Here is a 14,270-nt window from a genome sequence, read left to right as displayed (position 1 = left end):
TACCAGTTACACATACCAGGGATTTCTTATTTATCCATGGGTGTACCAGTTACACATACCAGGGATTTCTTATTTATCCATGTGTCTACCAGTTACACGTACCAGGGATTTCTTATTTATCCATGGGTGTACCAGTTACACATACCAGGGATTTCTTATTTATCCATGGGTGTACCAGTTACACGTACCAGGGATTTCCCATTAGGTCAGCTTAATAGTTTCCCTTTCAATTATTCATTCATAATGTAGGAAATGTCTCAGAGACAACTAATTCAATGAAGTCTTATTTATTAAAACACGCAGCAATTACAGATAAGTAAGAAGGAATTGAAGAACCTCACCTATGTTATCCCGGAGCGAGATGACAAATAGACCCCAACAGGCAACTTCTGGAGCTAGCCGCTATATTTGAACATTTTTCTTCAAATATGAAGTCGTCAGCAAATATTACAAACGTGTTCCATCTGCCTGAGAGTAGGTGAACAGTCAGAGTATATTAACCCTATATTGTCCCGTTGCACCAGCCCACCTTCAAATCTGGTCAATGATATAAAGGCTTCTCAGACTTTTTTATTATAAAATAATGCAATCAAAATCAAAATGCCCCCTAATTGTTTTCTCGGATATTAAAGACAATGCAGAAATACAGTTAGAATGCAATGTAAAGCTGACATTGTGTAAATGTATTCGTGTAGTGCAGCCTGCGCTGATCTCTCTGCATTGGGGTCGGTGTGCTCATGCCGTTGTGTGTAGGCTGCAGAGAAGCCCGGGGAGGTTTGCTCAATTTGCTCAGCTTCTTATCCTGTGTTTTTTCTTGTTTCTAGAATGATTACCGATCGGATTACAATAACTACCACAAGGGCATTGGCTGGGTTCCTTATGGCTCTATGGAAGTGGAAAATGCCAAAAAAGCTGGAGAGATCCTAAATGAGGCAAGTCTGCCCTGGGGCTCAAAATCCATATTGGATGTTAAAATGAACACAGTGAAGTGATTGATGTAGCTGTTGACAGGGTGCCAGTGCAGCGTACCAGTTATTAAAAGCTGGCTCGGCAGATGTTTCCTGTACTGTATTGTATACCTGTATTGAATTATTTTATAGACACAGCAACGGTTTTAAACAATAACACCGTGTCTTGACAAAAAATGTAATAAATAAATTGACTTCCACATCCTTACTTAAGTCATATCAATAAAAAAGTAATATGACTGAAAGTTGGACGAATGATAAAACCCCAGAGCTTCTTCACTTGTATTTACTTTGTACTACATTTATATATTTTGTTGCCACCCAATTGATCATCTTTCAATCGTTGGGTATAAACCCAATCACAAAATCGCCTTATATCCCCTTATGAGATAAGACATATAGGCTTGATATAATATACTTCCTACAGCAATCTATATTATTTTAAACCTTGTGGTAAACTGGTCATTCATAGCATATGTTGTACATTCTTTCTTTATTATTCAGAAAAAGTACCGCCAGCACCCAGACACTATTAAATTCACTGCGATTGAGGACAATCCAATCATGGTGCAGGCAAAGATCAACCAACACCAGAGGAGTGATGTAAGTCACCTTGTATTCTGTGACCCATTCCTGGGGCAGTTGCCATGTGAAAAATGTGCATATGCTTGTTTTGTTTGAATCTACACAGTATAACAAAAGAAATAAATAACTGGAATGTCCCCCTTGTTTTTTTTCTATAGCTGAACTACAAGAAAGCGGGCGAGAAGGTCATGCACAAATATATAATGAATCCAGATGAACCCGCACTGATCCAGTCTAAAGTCAATGCTGTCAATATCAGCCAGGTAAGAACAGGCAATGAACCAGACGCCTTCTCCTCTCTGTACGGTCTGTTGTGTTGAGATGTTTTTGCCATCTTGACCGCAATGTTTTTTGTTCTCTTGCAGAGCTCCTATACTCTTGGCTGGAAGGATACGATTCGCAAAGGCTATGACCTCAGGGTTGATGCAATCCCTATTATTGCTGCTAAGGCTGCTCGCAAGGCTGCTAGTGATGTAAGTGCTCATCTTCTCATTCTTAAAGGCACATGGCCAAAGCTGTCACTGTAATATCTTCCCATACTTTGATTGAGGCTAACTTGAGACACGGTACAAATTTGAGAACAGTTTAGGAATAATCTGGATGCCCGTGCTGCTATTTTCTTAAACTTTGACATCTATAAATGTGGCTATAAACGGTCTGCGGTAAATGTTTTGCTACACTGTGTCAACGGAGCAGCCTTGTGAACCAGAGGATTGCGTCAGCGACCACGTTAAGAGCGGGTGAAATGAAAAGTATTGATTAATGAAATTCTTTAACTTTAACAGTGTTCCTCGTTTGTTTCTCACTAGTTCCAGTACAAGTTGGCTTATGAGAAGGCGAGAGGCCATCACGTGGGCTTCCGCAACCTGCAGGATGACCCCAAGCTGGTCCACTACATGAACGTGGCTAAGATGCAGTCTGAGCGCGAGTACAAGAAGGACTACGAGAAGTCCAAGACCAAGTACCACACTCCTGTAGACATGTTTAACGTGATAAATGCTAAGAAGGCTCAGGGCATCGCCAGCAACACTGGCTACAAGCAGCTGATCCATCACTACAGCCTCCTGCCCGACGCCATGAACCTGCAGCTTTCCAAGAACATGATGCAGATCCAGAGCAATGTAAGTGAACCCAAACAGGATTCGGGTTTGAAAAGCTAAGAAATGGCATTATTTAAAATTAAGATTATTTATTTCTTCATTTAACATTTTTTTTTAAATGGTAGACTAGCGTCTCTGCTTGCGTGTCTGCTGTTTAAAAAAATATATATATATATATATATATATATATATATATATAGTATATATATAAAAAATAAAGAAATAAACGAAGTCGTCTTTTTGTTTTGTGTTTTATAACAATGTGAAGTGAGTGCTGTTCTTCTGTATCAGGTAATATTTCTCTTTAACCAAAGCATTTGAAGTGAATGTTGTAAACTGAGACTCCCAGGTGTTCTTTGGAGTTGAGCCAACCCTTTGATAATGTATTTTTGTAATTAAACAAATTGCTGTTTATTGTATTAATTCCATCCTTTCCACAGAATGAATACAAAGCTGATTATTCTAACTGGGTGAAAGGAACAGGGTGGGTCCCGATTGGTTCTCTGGATGTGGAGAAAGCCAAGAAGGCAGGGGAAGCCCTGAATGAGAAGAAGTACAGACAGCACCCCGACACCATCAAGTTCACCAGCGTGACCGACTCCCTTGTCATGGTTCAGGCTAAACTCAACGCTCACCAGCTCAGCGACGTGAGTCAAGTCAAAGGATTGTCTTCCATCCAGTTTTGTAAATACTGTAGATGTATTCCCCAGCCTGGGCTTCATTGATAGCACATCCAGAACTCGGTGGGCTTCTTAGTTCCATATTGCATGCTGTTAAACAAAACAAATACCGTAGTCACAGCCCAACTGAATCATTTGAAGGCCATTTTTATTTATCTAGCTGTAGCATGAACAATTCAAACTTGACATGCTACTTTGACAGTGTGAGTCAGCGGCTGGGTCTGGCTTTAGAACCAGTATTTCCTGGAACCCAGTCCTAAGGTTTAACAACTGAGCCACAGTGCTTCTGTCTACATTTAGTATTCCTGTTGCCCTCAGTGGTAAAAAAACAAAACCCAAAACAGCCTTTTACAGTATAATAATATACTTCTATAGTTTGCATGTCATTAGGAGTAATGCAGTTCATTTCTTATTACAGAAAGAATACAAAGCTGGCGCTGAAGAGATAAAGCACACGTATCACCTCCCAGCCGACGCACCGGAGTTAATCCAGGCTAAATGCAATGCCATTAACATGAGTGAGGTAAGTACTGTACAGAAATGCATTTATTATGCTTTACCATAATGGATGCCTATTTTGTATTAGAAAAGGTGAGACATTTGAAACCATAGTAATACACGTTAGGTATGATGTACTTGAATGGCTTTGCTAGCAATACATACTTTATTTGTAACATCTTGTCATTTTTAATGTGAGGTGGGTGAGGACATGCAGTGGGTGATATTATTATTATTTATTTATTTCTTAGCAGACGCCCTTATCCAGGGCGACTTACAATCGTAAGCAAAAACATTTCAAGCGTTACAATACAAGTAATACAATAAGAGCAAGAAATACAATAACTTTTGTTCAAGTAAAGTACAAGTTTGACAAACCACAATTCAATAATACAGCAGGTAATAGTGATAGTTACATCAGGATATGATTAAATAGTGATAGTTACATCAGGATGTGATTAAATACAAAGTACTACAGGTTAAAAACTTGGCAGATTACAGTATTCTGAAGTACAGGATTAAATGCAGTAAAATAGGGGCTGATAAGAGCAAAATAAAGCACATTTACATGAAGGGTGATAGTGTCCCAGGATACAAACAGAGGAGTTCTACAGGTGCTCTTTGAAGAGGTGAGTCTTAAAGAGGCGCCGGAATGTGGTCAGGGACTGGGCAGTCCTGACATCTGTAGGAAGGTCATTCCACCACTGCGGAGCAAGGGTGGAGAAGGAGCGGGCTTTGGAGGCAGGGGAGCGTAGCGGTGGTAGAGCTAGTCTTGTAGTGCAGGCGGAGCGGAGAGGTCGAGTGGGGGTGTAGGGAGAGATGAGGGTCTGGAGGTAGCTGGGTGCAGACTGGTCAAGGCATCTGTAGGCTAGTACAAGAGTCTTGAACTGGATGCGAGCGGTGATCGGGAGCCAGTGGAGCGAGCGGAGTAGTGGAGTAGCGTGGGCGAAGCGAGGCAGAGAGAACACTAGGCGGGCAGCAGAGTTCTGGATGAGCTGGAGCGGACGGGTGGCGGACGCAGGGAGGCCAGCCAGGAGGGAGTTGCAGTAGTCTAGGCGGGAGAGTACCAGGGCCTGGACCAGGAGCTGGGTAGCATAGTTGGTGAGGAAGGGTCGGATTCTTCGGATGTTGCTCAGGAAGAATCGGCAAGTGCGTGCCAGAGTGGAGATGTGCTGGGAATAAGAGAGGCAGGGGTCCAGGGTGACTCCAAGGTTCTTAGCTGAGGAAGAGGGAGAGAGTGTGGTAGATTCCAGAGGAACAGAGATGGAGAGATCAGAGGAGGGGGAGGAGGAGGGAAAGAAAAGGAGGTCAGATTTAGAGAGGTTGAGTTTGAGGTGATGCGAGTGCATCCAGGAGGAAATAGCAGACAGACAGGTAGAGATACGGGAGGAGATGGTGGAGTCAGAGGTGGGGAAGGAGAGGAAAATCTGAGCATCATCAGCATAGAAATGGTATGAGAAACCATAGGATGCGATGAGGGGGCCCAGGGAGCGGGTGTAGAGAGAGAACAGGAGAGGACCCAAGACTGACCCTTGGGGGACTCCAGTTAAGAGAGGGTGAGGTGTGGAGGTTGCTCCACGCCAGGTTACCTGGTAAGTGCGGTTGGAGAGGTAGGAGGAGAACCAGGCCAGAGCAGTGCCAGAGATCCCCAGGTCAGCAAGAGATGATAGTAGAATAGAGTGATCAACAGTGTCAAAGGCAGCAGAGAGGTCGAGGGGAATTAGGACAGATATAAGATATTAGGACAGGTATGGTGGCTCTCAATAAATGTATTGAGAGCCACCATACCTTAACATGTCATTTAAAACACTAAAAACGACTCTTTTTATTGCAGAAATGCTACAAATTGAAATGGAACAAGAGTCTGCTTAAAGGACACAACCTGAAACAGGATGCTATCTCCATTGTTGCTGCTAAGGCATCCAGAAACATTGCTAGTGATGTAAGTACAGTACCGAGCAGCTGCTGGCTTCCAGTACAGTACATACACACACACTTGAACATATTACACACCTTTAATAAACCTCTAAAGTAATTCATATTTTAAATCTGGTGGATAAATACCAATTACCACGATAACATTTGGGATATTTTACATGAAGTTTTCTTTTTTTTATTTAAAAATAATAAAACATTTTATATTGTTCTAGATTGGGGGAATTATATAAACCATTTTACATAAACTGTTTGTTATTTTGTTTATTTGTACAATTAAAACAAATTAGTCTAATACATATTATTTTATTGTGTATTTAGAAATAAATTGGCATGCATTTTAAACAATATTTTTGAATAACAAGAACATGAATAGAGTGCCATTGATTTTCAAGATTCTGTCAGCCTGTGAAGTGTCTTGATGAATTCAAATGTTTCATCTCTTTGCAGTACAAGTACAAGTTGGCTTATGAGAAGGCGAGAGGACATCACGTGGGCTTCCGCAACCTGCAGGACGACCCCAAGCTGGTCCACTACATGAACGTGGCTAAGATGCAGTCTGAGCGCGAGTACAAGAAGGACTACGAGAAGTCCAAGACCAAGTACCACACTCCTGCAGACATGGTCAGCATCACTTCAGCCAAGAAATCTCAAGCAGTGGCTACCAACAGTGGCTACAAGCAGCTGCTCCATAGCTACACCTTTCTCCCCGACGCCATGAACGTGGAGCTGTCCAGGAACATGATGCGCATTCAGAGTAACGTAAGCTCGCTCTTCATCCAAGCCACGCTCTCATACACTATGCTGCACCACGACCGTACACAGCCCTCTTATCATTATGATTATAAAGATGCATTTTTGTTTAAGGAGTTCAGAATCCCTAAAACACAAATTGTTAGCAACATTGTATATTTAAACAGGCTTTTTTCCTTTGAGGATTGATGAATTGTGATACTATGGTAAGGGTGTCAAGAGTGTATCCGATCAGTCCTGACTTATTTTTGTTGAGCTGAAGAAGAAACTCCTTTATTGAGTATACCTGAGAACAGGACATTTTTTTTTTACATATATTAATACACTACTTCAGACTGGGACCTGGGAGTCCCGTGAGGTTCCAACGTGTTTTCCGACGGCATATGTTAACATACTTTGCTAAGATCAGACTGAAAGAGTTAAAAGATTACTCGCTGTGTGACGGTGCTTTCTTTTCTCTTGCAGAATGAGTATAAGTCTGACTACAACAACTGGTTCAAAGGTATTGGTTGGGTCCCGATCGGGTCGCTGGAGGTAGAGAAAGCAAAGAATGCCGGGCAAGCTTTGAATGAGAGCAAATACCGGCAGCACCCAGACACCATCAAATTCACCTCCGTGACTGACTCCATGAACATGGTCCTTGCAACAAGCAACAGCAAACAACTCAGTGAAGTACGAGACCTTCAAGAAAACGCTTAACCACTGAAGCAGGCATAACAAATAGACTTTACTTACAGTATTGCATATTGTATCACACGTATAATATACACCATCTGGACTAAACACTGCATTACTCTGTATTATAATTCATCCTGGAATGGGTAAATGAATGAAGCAGATTAAACATTTTTATAACAAGCTGCTAAACCTCATACCACTCAACCAAACAGCAAAACAAAGTAGTTTGGGTTGATAGTGGAGAGAATGGCTGCAAAGGGTTAACAGATACAGGTGCAAACTTGAACAGTCAGCAGAGGTAAAAAAAAAAAAGAAGAATAAATGAGAGATACAGCTAAAAAGGGATGACACCACATGTCTCCCAGAAATGTACTTAACCGTTTGCTGTTCTCGTTTTCTTTCCCCAGATCACCTATAAAGCCCCTGGAGAGAAACTGAAGCATAAGTACCACCTGCCATCGGACAGCCCGCAGTTTTTACAGGCGAAGGCCAACGCCTTGAATATCAGTGAGGTAACTTATTCCAGACGTGCTGGTTGCTTGCCTTATAAACACATGAAAGAGGATGCAGTTGTTGAGCTTTCTGATACAATCATCATCATAGTCAATTTTCCATATGGCCCACAAAGCTGTAATTTGCTTCCCAACCTGAACAAACCATTGTTTTTTTTTTGGTTTATGAATTAATGCTGGTCATGGTTTGGCCATGGCCCCCCATATGTTACTGCCATGCAATGCATTGGAATACTTTATTGATTTAACAGTTTCCACAAAAAACCTTTTGCTGTTGTGCATTCGACAACATTTGTGCACTCAGTTAGAGAGTGTAAATACATGAGTTGGATCTCTGAAGCAGTGATTTAAAACTTTTATCAATGTCTTTTTTTTTCTTTTTAGTCTTACTACAAGCAGAGCTGGATCAAACATCTTGCCAAGGGATATGACTTGAGACCAGATTCAATTTCTGTCCTTGCTGCTAAAGCTTCAAGAAACATTGCCAGTGATGTGAGTATTTATTACTTTTGTTTTACTCAAAAGGTAAATGTATAGCTTTAGTGAGACTGGAACCCTGAATCTCAATATATTTGAATGCACAATAACAATATGTATATGTTTTTTATTTCTTTCTTCAGTACAAGTACAAGTTGGCTTATGAGAAGGCAAGAGGCCATCATGTGGGCTTCCGCAGCCTGCAGGACGACCCCAAGCTGGTCCACTACATGAACGTGGCTAAGATGCAGTCTGAGCGCGAGTACAAGAAGGACTACGAGAAGTCCAAGACCAAGTACCACACTCCTGCAGACACGGTCAGCGTCAATCAGGCCAAGCAGGCCATGGCTGTCATAACCAACTGCAACTACAAGCAGCACTTCCACAACTACACCATCCTCCCTGATTCCATGGATGTGCAACTGGCCCGGAATATGATGCGCATTCAGAGCGATGTAAGTTGTCAGAATGTTGTCATACATAGTGTACCACCAGAACCATGGTTTAAGTTCTAATGTCAATAATATTTAGAATCTTTATGCATACTGCTTTACTTATCCCTTAAAAGTAGGGTTATTGGGGATTCCGGAAGAAGTGTCCCATTGGCCTTGGTGCTTCCGCAGGTTTGGGAGGCAAAACTGGAAGGAACTGTTTCTCCTCGCTGACTTTCACTCTCAAGTTCCTGGGTGTAGAAGAGGAAGCTGGCTTTGTCACTTCCCCTGAGTTGTGTGGGAAAAATTATTGGACATTCTAAATTGAGAAGAAAATCAGGGTTAAAATAATTGGGCACTCTAAAAAGAAACTTGGGTTATTGTCTTCCTTCATTTTAAGGAAGTGCATTAGTAACTTGTATTTTGATTTGCTCTCTCTCTCTCTCTCTCATCAGAATGAATACAAGAGTGATTACAACAACTGGTTTAAAGGGATGGGGTGGGTGCCAATCGGTTCTCTTGAAGTGGAAACTGCAAAGAAAGGTTCTGAAATCAAGAGCGAGAAGAAGTACCGTCAGCTCCCCGAAACCTTGAAATTTAGCAAACTGATGGACTCCATGGACCTTGTTCTGGCTAAGGCTAATGCTCAGACAATGAATATGGTATGTTGTATTCCTATTGTAAAGTATTAACGGTGTAGGACCCTATATGGTTCACCTGTGGTACTAAAAATGCTCCCATATGCTGTATATACAGCCCACGAGTGCTTCCCATACAGCCTTGACAATGTTGTTTCCTAGTTGTATTGGTGCTGCAAGATCTATTCTCAAGGTAAATTACATCCAGACCTATGAAACTTTAGGCTGGCTTAGTCTGGAGGACTGGATGCTGTGTACAAATAGGTGTACAAGTAGAGTGCAGGGAGGCAACATTTTTGAAGAATGTCCTAGAAAGGAATTTCATGTTAGTCTAATACTGCAGCTTTAATACCCATTCTATTAATCAACATAACATGTAATCCATCGTTTGCTGATTTTTTTGTAGCGAGCATACAGAGATGTCTGGAACAAGGAGAAGACCAATATCCACATCATGCCGGACACTCCTGAAATAATTCTGTCCAAAGCCAACCAGATCAATGTCAGCGAGGTATGTCTCCTAATTGAATTCTGTAGATCAGCATTACCTCTCAATCTATAAGAATTTTGTTTAGGTCAATATTCCAATATTAACAGAGGTACAAGCCTGTATATACTGTTTAACGGAAGGTACTTTACATTCTTTTCATGTGTTTGTTTCTGACCCTTCCTTCCTTTGTGTTTCATCTTTAGAAAGCCTATAAACAAGGCTTGGAAGAAATGAAGAAGAAGGGATATGACCTCAAACCTGATTCCATTTCAGTCAAGGCAGCTAAGGCTAACAGTAATATTGCAAGTGACGTGAGTGTTGCTTTTTTTTTCTTCAAATATCAATGAATTTATGTACAGTAATAAAGTATAAACTCTGCTCAGGTACTTATTCAACAGCCAGCATGGAGTCAATAGGCAGTAATAGTACAGACTGAAATGTATTTTTCCTTTATTCATGCTGATTTAGGAATATATTATAAGTATATACCCAGACAGCATAAACATGTACAGATATATACAAGGAATGACATTGTTTTCATATATTGAATGCGCTCTACAAATCAATACACATTGAAGTCTTGAACCATATTCTGAAGTAAAATAGCCAGGAAGACTGCACATACTGTACAGCTGTTTGTGAAAACAAAATTAGAAATAAAAATGAGTGTACATATTACATGTTGAATGTATATCGTATAAGGTGTACTGAACAGCATTATCTTTTCACAGTACAAGTACAAGTTGGCTTATGAGAAGGCGAGAGGCCATCATGTGGGCTTCCGCAGCCTGCAGGACGACCCCAAGCTGGTCCACTACATGAACGTGGCTAAGATGCAGTCTGAGCGCGAGTACAAGAAGGACTACGAGAAGTCCAAGACCAAGTACCACACTCCTGCAGACATGTTCAGTGTCATTGCTGCCAGGAACTCGCAGAATGTGACCTCTAATGCTGGCTACAGGCAGCATTTCAACCACTACACGGTCCTGCCTGATGCAATGAACCTGGAGCTGTGCAGGAACATGATGCACATTCAGAGTGAAGTAAGTACTGGAGTAGCTCTAGTAAATAAACTAATTCAGAAATCTAATTCTACATATAAATATAAAGGCAGCAGCCGCTGGATCAAATACAGGCACTTAATAACTTTGCTATAAATGTGTTGTTTGTTAATACAGTAAAGGCCAGCATTAATCAGTTGTTTAGCGTTGACTGTGTTTCTGAAATGTCTGAATACACGCATCTTTTAGTTTGTATATTAACCCCTTCAGGTACACAAGGAATAGGAGTGCTTGTTGTGCAAATGGTTTCTTCCTAAAATACACTTGAGAGTGACTCAAGTGTCACAAGGAGGAACCTGACTATTTGGATGACCAGATCCAACCTGCCAGTAAATTGTAAACCCTGGTTCGTGCACCTCAATGCTAAAATAAGAAAGTTAGCTTCATTTTATTTGAGGGAGACATATGTCCCTTATACCTTAAAGAGTTAAAGTGTTTCTGTAATATGAGTAATATAAATCTGAGTTTGAATGTTAACCTATGTAATATATATATATATATATATATATATATATATATATATATATATATATATATATATATATATATATATAGGAGGCACTTTTTTACACAGAGAATTGTGAGGGACTGGAACCAACTCCCCAGTAATGTTGTTGAAGCTGACACCCTGAGATCCTTCAAGAAGCTGCTTGATGGGATTCTGGGATCAATAAGCTACTAACAACCAAACGAGCAAGATGGGCTGAATGGCCTCCTCTCGTTTGTAAACTTTCTTATGTTCTTTTTTTTCTTCTTTCAGAACGCGTATAAATCTGACTACAACAACTGGTTCAAAGGTACAGGTTGGGTCCCGATCGGGTCGCTGGAAATTGAGAAGAACAAGAAGGCCGGGGAGATTCTGAGCGAAAAGAAATACCGTCAACCTCCAGACACCCTTAAATTCACCAGCGTCACTGACTCCATGGAAGTAGTCCTGGCTCAGGCCAATGCTAAGATAATGAGCAAGGTCAGTATTCTTGTATTTCTTAGTAATAATAATACTAATAATAATAATAATACTAATTGAAAAATGGGTGCAGTTTTGTTGTTTTTTTTGTTTATTTTAGTTTAACAATATGTCTCAATTAATGTCAGACATGGTTGTAATTTTCAAATAATTACAGCAGTACAATATTTTAAATAAAATGTTTCTTTTTTTTTTTTTTTAGCACCTGTACACAGACGCCTGGGACAAAATGAAGACCTCTATCCATGTCATGCCCGACACACCTGAAATTGTTCTAGCTAAAGCAAATGCCATTGTAATGAGCGAGGTGAGTATGAGCAGATTGCGCTCTCCCTGGAGAATCGTGCTCACAGTGCTGGAGAGGTATCCTTATACAGTATTGTGCTATGTGTCTTGAGCTTTGTTAGACTGGTGAAACAAATTAGAGCTTATCTGTGTATGCCAAGCCCTATTTGCCTTCACTAAGAGAGTAGATATACTGTATTTCTGTATTAGAGCATCATATTTATGGAGTCAGTAATGAGTGTTATTGCAACTAATGTACACAGTCGATTAACGCACACTTATTTAACTAAACAAGTTGTGTTTTGCAGGCTAGAAAATGTCATAACTGCCAGCGTTATGCTTTTTAAGCAGGACAAGCTCAGTGGAGTAGTTTTCGTTCTTGCAATATGTCCTTGTTACTTTCAAGATGTAGGTCACACATCCCCCATTAGTCTGGTTACGAAACGTTGTGCTGTGAATGATTTGTAACGAATGCACCGCACTGTACCTCACCTTCCCTTTTCTTAAATTCTTCAGACTTGCTGTCGACCCCAAATCACAAGTATATTTAAGCATCTTCGCATTAATGAGATCAACCTGTATTTATGTGATCTGTATGTTTCTTTACGTGTGTTTATTTAGTTTCTGATTTGTTATTTTTTTATTCCTAAATTTCAGAAAAAGTACAGGCTGGGGATGGAATTGTCTAAGAAGAAGGGTTATGATTTGAGAGTGGATGCTATTGCAATCAAGGCTGCTAAAGCTTCAAGTAACATCGCCAGTGACGTATGTGTTTTGGACTTCATTTTATTCTGTTCTGTGCTATTTAAGATACAGTTCAATGTTCCCAGACTCCAAATATACCATATATAATTTTTGTATTGGTTTTCCTGTTTTTAATTTATTGCTGATGTGTAACTGAAATATATTTGAGAAACATGCCATTCACCAGAATTAAGATTTACAATAACACTGATCTGTTGAATTGCATCCACAAATACATTCATTTAAAACAGGAACGGTCCTTCAAAAGCATTTTAATGCTATATAGAACAACAGTAAAATTCTTTGGCAAACTTTTTGTCTTTTGGAATGTTTTCTCATTTATTTTAGTACTGCTGCATATTCTACCATGTTAATAATACACTGTTTCTAAAAACATTACAGTACAAGTACAAGTTGGCTTATGAGAAGGCGAGAGGCCATCACGTGGGCTTCCGCAACCTGCAGGATGACCCCAAGCTGGTCCACTACATGAACGTGGCTAAGATGCAGTCTGAGCGCGAGTACAAGAAGGACTACGAGAAGTCCAAGACCAAGTACCACACTCCTGCAGACACGGTCAGCGTCAATCAGGCCAAGCAGGCCATGGCTGTCATAACCAACTGCAACTACAAGCAGCACTTCCACAACTACACCATCCTCCCTGATTCCATGGATGTGCAACTGGCCCGGAATATGAACTTCATTCAGAGTGATGTAAGCGTCTTCTCCTTCTCATGCTGGTGTGAATGTATGAAACGTAGGGGATAGAAATCCAATTGTGGCGTATGAATTGGATTTGACTCCTGCTTCTAAAGACATGGATATTTAGCCATGTAACAGACTAGCGCTGTGGCCCAGATGGCATTGGCAGGAAAGAGACTCAGAGACAAGGAAGCTGCAGTTTAAGTGCATATGTGCATGTTTAATACACAAAACAAAGATCACAGGAACAAACAAACTGGGCACGAGGGCCAAAATAAAAGATTGAAACAAAATACACAAACATAGGCTGGCATTCACCATCACTACTCAACACTAAAACACTAAACACTTCAAAAACACAGTTAACACACAGTTAAGTTACACTGACCCAAACTCCCTTTCCCCTATATACAGCAGCAATTCCCCAATTAGCACTCATGGCCCCACCTGTGATATTTGGCAGGGGTAGAATTAACCCCATCCCTGCCAGACTTAGCCCTATTTACACCAGGACAATCAAAGGCAAATGGCTACTTCACTAAGAGACAAATAAAACTGAAGGAACTTTTTGGTCCTCCTAAATATCTTCTTCAATTTCTAATATATTTTATAATGTATATTAAAAACTTGCTTCCACCTTACACAATCTAAAATCTATAGCCTAAATGTGGCGTGTAAATATTTATCAGTGTTGTGTTGTTGGAATAGGTTTAATTGGGTAGCCAGGATCATGTACAGGGACAGGAACAGCACCGTGGCGAGCAAA

At 40.5% G+C, this 14,270-nt stretch overlaps 1 protein-coding gene across 21 annotated transcripts in view; it reads left to right on the top strand.

The window, feature by feature from the left end:
- LOC117406865 (nebulin-like) overlaps window positions 1–14,270 on the top strand; it is a 94,509-nt gene that overhangs the window by 17,982 nt on the left and 62,257 nt on the right. For all 21 annotated transcript variants that reach the window (XR_009329748.1, XR_009329747.1, XM_059032432.1 and 18 more), the window contains 21 exons: window positions 825–932; window positions 1,473–1,571; window positions 1,712–1,816; window positions 1,919–2,026; window positions 2,363–2,674; window positions 3,094–3,300; window positions 3,752–3,856; window positions 5,666–5,773; window positions 6,217–6,528; window positions 6,985–7,191; window positions 7,605–7,709; window positions 8,094–8,201; window positions 8,330–8,641; window positions 9,073–9,279; window positions 9,662–9,766; window positions 9,949–10,056; window positions 10,477–10,788; window positions 11,567–11,773; window positions 11,976–12,080; window positions 12,716–12,823; window positions 13,205–13,516. Coding sequence is in view for 19 of the 21 variants with exons in the window: in XM_059032432.1 (XP_058888415.1) it covers window positions 825–932; window positions 1,473–1,571; window positions 1,712–1,816; window positions 1,919–2,026; window positions 2,363–2,674; window positions 3,094–3,300; window positions 3,752–3,856; window positions 5,666–5,773; window positions 6,217–6,528; window positions 6,985–7,191; window positions 7,605–7,709; window positions 8,094–8,201; window positions 8,330–8,641; window positions 9,073–9,279; window positions 9,662–9,766; window positions 9,949–10,056; window positions 10,477–10,788; window positions 11,567–11,773; window positions 11,976–12,080; window positions 12,716–12,823; window positions 13,205–13,516 (3,660 nt within the window). In the remaining 2 variants the exon portion in view is untranslated. The remainder of the gene's footprint in view (window positions 1–824; window positions 933–1,472; window positions 1,572–1,711; window positions 1,817–1,918; window positions 2,027–2,362; window positions 2,675–3,093; window positions 3,301–3,751; window positions 3,857–5,665; window positions 5,774–6,216; window positions 6,529–6,984; window positions 7,192–7,604; window positions 7,710–8,093; window positions 8,202–8,329; window positions 8,642–9,072; window positions 9,280–9,661; window positions 9,767–9,948; window positions 10,057–10,476; window positions 10,789–11,566; window positions 11,774–11,975; window positions 12,081–12,715; window positions 12,824–13,204; window positions 13,517–14,270) is intronic.

Source organism: Acipenser ruthenus, chromosome 10 (genome assembly GCF_902713425.1).
Source record: "Acipenser ruthenus chromosome 10, fAciRut3.2 maternal haplotype, whole genome shotgun sequence".
Classification (NCBI taxonomy): Eukaryota; Metazoa; Chordata; class Actinopteri; order Acipenseriformes; family Acipenseridae; genus Acipenser; species Acipenser ruthenus.
This window is presented reverse-complemented; position numbering and strand designations above follow the sequence as displayed.